Consider the following 7,835-nt stretch of genomic DNA (forward strand, 5'->3'; position numbering starts at 1 on the left):
AACAATCCTTGTCATATCAGTGATCAAAATATATTATGGCAATGCGGGTTAAATGTGAAATTGAATGCGATAAAGTACATTTTAAGGCATTTGTTGGCTAAAACCAACATTAAAATTACTTTCCAAATAACCCGATAATATCAATATATGCATTACGATGAAAGCATATATATTACATTAGTTAAGTAAAATGAGATTTCTTGATTTTTAATCAAATGCTTTGCTTTATTTATAACTTAGTTTCGTCACGTATGTTACTTCCGCATTTAAACTTATTTTGAAGAGAATAACATTTTCTGAAATCTATACGTTTTTTACAATATTATTAAAGATCAATGAAACGGCCGAAGTTCCTTCTATTGCTTAAAATAAGTTTTGAGTGGTAGTTTTAGGCTACCGACTCGCTGTATTCTGCAGTAACTTGAGTTTTTGCATCAGAACCAGTATCTTTGCGATCACATGCCAGACATGGCATCTTCTCACGTAACACCTGTTTGTATTTGGGATGACTGCCCAGTTAAAAATATGAAATAAAATGTATTAAATAAACTTATAATAAAATAAATACTAAATTCACCTAAGTCCATACACAATTGGATTATACACTGAGTTTGCTTTTGCAAAAGCTGAACCCAGAACAGTACTTAAAGGCGAAAGATACATAGAACCAAATATACCAGAAAAATTTATTACTGTGTAAGGCGTCCATGCGAAGAACCACAAAGATATTGTAACTAATTAGACAAATTTTAGACAATTAATTAGACAATTAAAAAGTTATTGTAATATTAATATGTTTACCCAAAGCAACTTTTGCTAACTTAATTTCGACTGATTTACCCTTATCAGCCTCACTGTTTCGTAAAGAAGCCACATTCATCTTTTTTGCTTGTTCCCGCATTTGCTGTTCATGGATTCGGACAGCCTAGATGAGTTTTGATTTTTTTTTTATTAATAGGACACAATAATTTTGATTGTTTTGTTATAAAGTAATATTATCAATATAAACAACTAAATTGAATTAGATTGGATTATTTTTACCTTCATAATATACCAGTACGAGTAAATAATTGTAGATAATGGAGTCACGTAAACCCAAACGAAATAAACCATAATATAGGAACGGTTCCACCAATCTTTAGCAAAATAATCAGTTCCGCATACAGTTAAATTTCCCTCTGGTACATAACGATTCCAACCCAACATTGGTAAAATGGACCATATGCCACAAATACACCAAATAACCAATAGCTGAATTAAAGCACCAGTAGCAGTTAAAGGTTTGCGTGATATACCTTTAACAATAACGTTGTAGCGATCACGTGCAATTAAAGTCATTGACCAGATGTTCACACATCCGAATAATGAACCGCAGAGACCATAAATTTCACATAAAAGCGGTCCCATAATCCAGGTTTGATAGAAGCTATTTAAAACCATTGGTGGAAACATTGTAAACATCATCATGAAATCTGAAAAGGCAAGGTTCACAACGAACATATTTGATGGCGTTCGGAGTGATTTTGATGAAGTAAATATATACATAACAATGAAATTGCCCGATAATGACATTACGCCCAAAATCGATACGAAAAAACCGATAACTCCAAACCACATTGGTTCCATTGGTGGCCAACTGTACCAATATGGATCAATCATGTGATAAATTTCAGAAGGCACAAAATCAGCTAGACTCTTGTTACTGCTATCGCGCAGATAATTTATAATTCCAGTCGAAGCCATTTCTATATATGTTGTTCTGTTACTCTCCAGTTCCAATATTTTCATAAATTGACACTTAAAAAGTTAAGGATTTTACGTACGTTTTAATAAGCTTGATGTTAGTCCCAAAATTTACATGTTTCGAATTCTCATTTTTTATATGGCGACTTTGTTCCTGAATTTCCGATTGGTGAAATTGGACAAATGTACTGTTGCAGTGTGCTTGCTACTACTTTTTGGTATCGGCGATGGCTTTTCCTTGCCTTTTTATACTGACAAACACATTGTAATTTGAAATGGTATCTTAAAGGTACTTCTGACTAACTTAATTGACTAATTTAATTAACTAAGTTCAAAATTAAGACTATGATTGTTGACAATTTATTTTAGCGGATTAGCAGGTAAAAGCGTTTTAAGTATTACATGTCTAATACCTTTTTACTTTTAAATTATTCTTGAAAATATGTACTTAACGGTACACGTACCTTAAGCATAGTCTGTCCTCATCACTCTCACACTACGTACGGGCATATTACTTATACCTATTGTAAATATGTAATACGTAATATACAATATACTCGTACTATCTTTCAAAAATATTCATTAAACAGTTAAGAGTAAAGAATTCTATTGTTTTAGTAAATCTCTACATGGACTTCACTACTCTGTTTTGAACTATTTAAAGTTTTTAATATGCGAAAGGAAAGAAAACCCAATTCTTTTTAATTTTTCATTTATTTTTTTTTTTTTTTGAAATAAAATTTTTGTATATTTTTTTACATATCTTGCATATTTTTTTAAAGTTAGTTTTAACTGGATGTCAGTAGGATTATAGGTTTGCACAAGCTTGAAAGATTATTTTTTCGTATTACAATCAATACATATACTTTCAATATGGTTATAGAGTTACTGTTTTAGAAGCATTTATTCATAATAGAAGTTAAAAACTGAATACCAAATTTTGAAAAAGTTGTTATGACTGCGAGACCCAGACCTTTTAACTTAGTTTACCGTATGGATAGAGAATTGTTTTTTACTCTGACAGCCAGGATGCTCTTAAAGCTTTATCTTTTGGACTTTTAAGTCGAAACAGGTCCTTGAATGTTATGGGCTTCTACAGTTACTTGCAACTCGGAATAAGGTAAGTCTTTACTGGGTTTCGGACCGCAAAGGAGTTTTGGTAACCGCTTTCACAGATCCTCAACCCTTTTGTGGGTTAAACTGGGCAAGTACAAAACAAATAATTAAAGAGAGGGAGAATCATATGCGGCTAGTGTACTAGGAAGACAATGCAAACCACTGTTCAAACCGTACTCCTACAAGAACAAAGAATACTTTTATAAATCTTTCAAGTCAAAATATATACATATATATATATTGGCACCCATTTAGCTAAATACAGTCAAACTTCCATAAATCGAAGTCCAATTTTGCAAAGAAAAGGTTCGACTTATGGAAACTTCGAGTTAAAGAATTTTTTTTTATTTTTTTTTTTATTTTTGAAAGAAACTAGAATTACATATTAAGATATTTATTTATTTGCTATCAAATAAATCAGTGAAATTAATTTATATTAGAAATTAATTTAGAAATTAGTGTTTGAAACTTTAATTTTTTTTTTTGTTTTCAGTAAAAATATATTTCACTTTATTCGTACTCTAATAGTGATCTTCTGTTGTAGTATCATTCGTTTGAAAATATAAATTCAGAATATTGAATGAGTCTTCTACTTCATTCTTGGAAGGCTGATAAATAATTACATCCACAAACCTTCCCAATATCTCTCCCTAAAATTCAATGAACTGATTTGAAAATCAGTGAAATATTTGAAGAAATACCTGTTGCAATTACATACCGAAAAATTTGTATGGATTATGATGAGGATATTGCGAGTAAGAGCCGAACTCAGGAATGGCTTGCTAGATCAGTTTCGGAAATATAATTTTTCGATGTTTGTTATGAAGATGTTTCCGAACTGTCTTTTTGATCTTTGCAATCAGAGATCATATCAATAATTTGACCGTTTCTTGTGATAAATACTTCGACGATCAACAATATCAGAAAGAAACGCATATCTAACTATAATAAAACCTTACAAGTATTTGAGAATGAAGAATGAATTTGTATTTTTTCAATTTTGTGAACATATTTAAATCTATATGTATATCAATCAAAACTATCAAAAATAAAAATTTCAATTAAATTTTAGAAAGGAAAACCAAAAACAGTGCGTCGTAAAACTCTGATTACTTTAAAACTGAAACTGTGATATAAAACTGTAGTTTCATCCACTGTATTTTATTGAAAAAATTCCGTCAATATGTGAATTCACTAAATGAATTATTAGTCACTGTAATAATACCATCAAAAAGCAATATATCCTAAACGTTCAGAAAAAATAAGGCGAATTGATGATTTAAGATCTTAAATTTTAATACCACCATCAATTAATATTTTACGGGTCTTTGATGGAAACTGCAGGGAAAACCGCCCGATTTTCTAAGCCATATATGCCGTTAATGACCTATTCCAGGTGATATATAATCATCGTCATAAATTTGAATCATCATTGAAGCGTTTCGATAGAAAATCTTCCGAGTTTATAAAATAGTTAATAATTGCTCTTTGCTTGGTGTTCATTTTTGTATAGATAACGAACACACAAACGTTTATTTCAAATGTAATAACTCCTATCCATCTAAAGGTCATGAAATGATCTACACCACTGAGAATACTGAGTACTGAGGGATCTATCTTATCTTTACATATAATTGCCAATAAACGGCAAATATATATTTTCAAAATGTCCTGTTTGCTTTAAAACTTTCTACGTATTACATACATTTTTAAATTTTTAAATGATAAGCTCAGTTTGGATATATGTGCGAATACCCCAAGGTCTTGAGATTAACAAACATTCTGATACGAATTCATTTCTAAAAGTGAATTATTATATTGAAATCAATTAAGCTGTGTGGAGGGCACTTAAATATTAGCATGACAAAATAATTTTTATACAGTAAAAGCTTTCACGCAAGTTTATATTAAAAGCTTTTACAGAACAAAATACTGCGCCGCGATGCTAAAGAAATTGTAAAAAAATACGTTCAATATTTTGACTTGGCAATTTTTTATGTGGATACTTTTGTCCGTTTTTTTCATATGTCGTAAAAGGTTTTCCAACTAGTTTTTTATAGATAATCACGCAAATATGTTTAAAATAATTTTATAAAAATTGTTTATTATATTGGCAATGGCATCAGCAATAATATTAAGTCGGTGGTGTTAATGCCGATACGTCAAAAAGCAATATATTTTAATCATTCATTTTATTAGATATAACATCTACAATATCCATAAAAAAATTTGTTTTTAGTAATTAACAAAAAAGTCCTTTTCTAAGACTTTAATTATCCATTAAATTTCATAAGTTCATTATATCAAATCATATGGGAAAATATGCGATATATGTACATATATTCAAGAGAAAAGAAGATTTGTATGTTAAGAGAGTTAATAGACTTTTACCGCTTATGGTGTTTATCATTTAGCAAAGCTATTAGATAAATATCAAAAATATCTTTGTTGGGAAAGTCAAAAGTGTAAATCATTTAATTTTTGTTTTTATTTGCATTTGACAAATAAAAACTATGTTAAGGTTTATAAAAAACTAAGGTCACAGTTAAAAAGTTCCGAAACTAAATTATAAAACCCCATTTTTTTCGTAAAATTCAATTAAATTGATGTACATAGTTTCGTTAATGTACAATACAATAATTCAACCGTTTTTTAAATATTTTAATACTTCTCTTGTAAAAGGATTTATCTATGGTCCTTAAATAGGACTGCCTTTTCCTGGTCAGCAAACAGGTAGTAGTGGTTGTGTATCAAGTCTGACCAATACAATGGATGTGGAAACAATCCGTAGTATAGTTCGTGTAATTTCAGCATTGTGATCAACGACCTGTTAAACAATAGTTTAACAAAAGTTTCATTTAGCGTCGCTTTTTTACCGTCTAGACCTTTATATGCATAACAACAACTGTGCATAATATTCGCTATTGATGGCTTATACTTTTTCAAAATAGTCTATGAAATCACGACTACTATGGCATCTCAAAATATGTATGCCATCACCATACCAGCTTAGCATTGCATCTTTGGTGACTTAAGACAGTTTTCACTGATAGCTGGTTGCTCTGTTGACTGCCGCTTTGGCATAGGAACGATGTGGTGGATCCATGTTTCATTCGATGTCACATATGAATACAAAAAACAAACAAACAGCTCTTTGAATCGTTAATAAGTTTTTTTTGGTCAGCTGTTAAAAGCGTAAGCTATCTCCTATAATTTCACTTTACGATTTACCAAAATAAACTTTTTTTTCGATATTTTCCGGTGTAGCGGCCTTATTTGGACAAACAGAGCGTGGTACGTTTAACGGTTGCTTTCAATGGAGTATATTTCGAAGAACACTTATCAAGCCAAACTTTGGTTTGAATGGTTTATTTTCTTAATAAAACGCAATGATATCAATTAACACACGAAAAAACTTTGATTCTAATATTTTCATAATAATGAAAGTTGCATCACTAAAACCATTATAACGTCTGAACTAAACGTTAAAAAAAACGTTGTAGTAATATTTCATTAAATCATTTAAGGCTTGTAGTAGTCGATTTTGTTAGATTTTGCGCGAATCATATGATACGGAAACATGTAACTGTGATGTGACAATCCTAGACGATTTTCTCAATGTACTAACTCTTGCTTAAAGAGGCTGTAGTAATCTATTTTTTCAGGCTGAATAAATAAATCAAGTGAGAGGACTTAACATATCATAAGGATATAATATATCGTGTACCTAAACAAATTAATTTTGAGTGTAGATAGAGAAAAGGATTCCTTCAATTGTTTGTGTAATAACAAATGATTATTAGTAAATCAGTTTCTTTTTAAGGAAATATTTAATCTTTACTTCATATTTATTTTTACATTCATACATATTTTATAGGGTTTATTAATTTGTTATAATTGTTCAACAATATAAGATTTTATTTTATTTATTATACAATTGTGACGAAAGCAATTCAACCAATTATTAACTGTTGTGTCATCAAACGTACTGTTACATTAAATGGATTAAATGGAAAACTGGTGTAAATCTAAAATAATGAATCTACCAATAATAAAATATTTGTGAAGTGAATATTTTTAACATAACAAAAACATGGTTCTTTGAAGTTTTATTCAAAATGATTAGCCATTCATTTGCTGCTACCAAAAAATTATATTGAATTATGGTATGTCGTTGTTCATTACATTTCTCTAAGAAATCATTTACAAGTATGTGTATCATTGCAGTTCTGGAAGATATTATGTTGCGCAAAATCTGACTGTAATATTTTTAAAAGGAATGAATGAATGAGCTGTTTATACGAGTATGAAATTTGAAGATTTGTGGCATAAAAAATATACACATAACAATATAATGAGTTGACAACAAGCGTTTAAAGTTCGTATAAAGATCTAATGAATGGACGTGCCAAAGGATTGCGAGATGACACCTTAAAAATAATATATTTTGAAATGGTGTAGGCACTGGGGATCACTGCATGCATTCTTATTTGATAAGAATAGTCAGGCTTGTGTGTGAGCACGTATTGGACGCCTAAAAGAAATAAAAAGGTTTAACTCTGGACGCTCATGCAAAGATTTTGCTAAGTAATTTTATGAATTTGATGAAAAATTCATATTACTAAAGACAAATTTGCAATGCTGGCATTATTCAACAGAACTTCAAGAAATACGATAAAACTTTTTATGTTAAAATCGTGGAAATTGTTTGATTAAAGTTTCTTTAAAAGTTAATCGTACACTACAAAATACTTTAATTATGTACTTCGAAATTTATATATATTGTATTTACATTTATTTATATTGACCTTATTGTATAATAGCTATATTTATTAGACAGTAAATAATAAATTAATTTGATGATTTGTATTATATTATACTATATTTATATAATATATTATATAATCTTATATATAAAATTAACATTGTCAAAATGTTAGTTACCGTACTCCTCCGAAACGGCTTTACCGATTTTT

The 7,835-nt window shown here is 29.5% G+C and overlaps 2 protein-coding genes across 2 annotated transcripts in view; one reads left to right on the forward strand and one right to left on the reverse strand.

Moving 5' to 3' along the window:
- Positions 1–200: 200 nt before the first annotated feature.
- Positions 201–1,961, reverse strand: LOC119677834 (opsin Rh6-like). Its single transcript, XM_038089369.1, has 4 exons — positions 1,042–1,961; positions 802–925; positions 578–734; positions 201–509 (listed from the first exon to the last, which is right to left on the reverse strand). Exons 1-4 carry the CDS (start codon positions 1,786–1,788, stop codon positions 389–391), a joined length of 1,149 nt encoding a protein of 382 aa, XP_037945297.1. The 5' UTR covers positions 1,789–1,961; the 3' UTR covers positions 201–388.
- An 867-nt stretch (positions 1,962–2,828) lies between these two features.
- Positions 2,829–7,835, forward strand: part of LOC119675468 (serine/threonine-protein kinase Warts-like) — a 6,330-nt gene continuing 1,323 nt past the window's right edge. The window contains exon 1 of the mRNA XM_038086674.1: positions 2,829–2,863. Coding sequence (XP_037942602.1) covers positions 2,829–2,863 — 35 coding nt within the window. The remainder of the gene's footprint in view (positions 2,864–7,835) is intronic.

The sequence above is a fragment of the Teleopsis dalmanni genome, chromosome 2 (genome assembly GCF_002237135.1).
Source record: "Teleopsis dalmanni isolate 2A chromosome 2, ASM223713v2, whole genome shotgun sequence".
Taxonomy (NCBI): domain Eukaryota; kingdom Metazoa; phylum Arthropoda; class Insecta; order Diptera; family Diopsidae; genus Teleopsis; species Teleopsis dalmanni.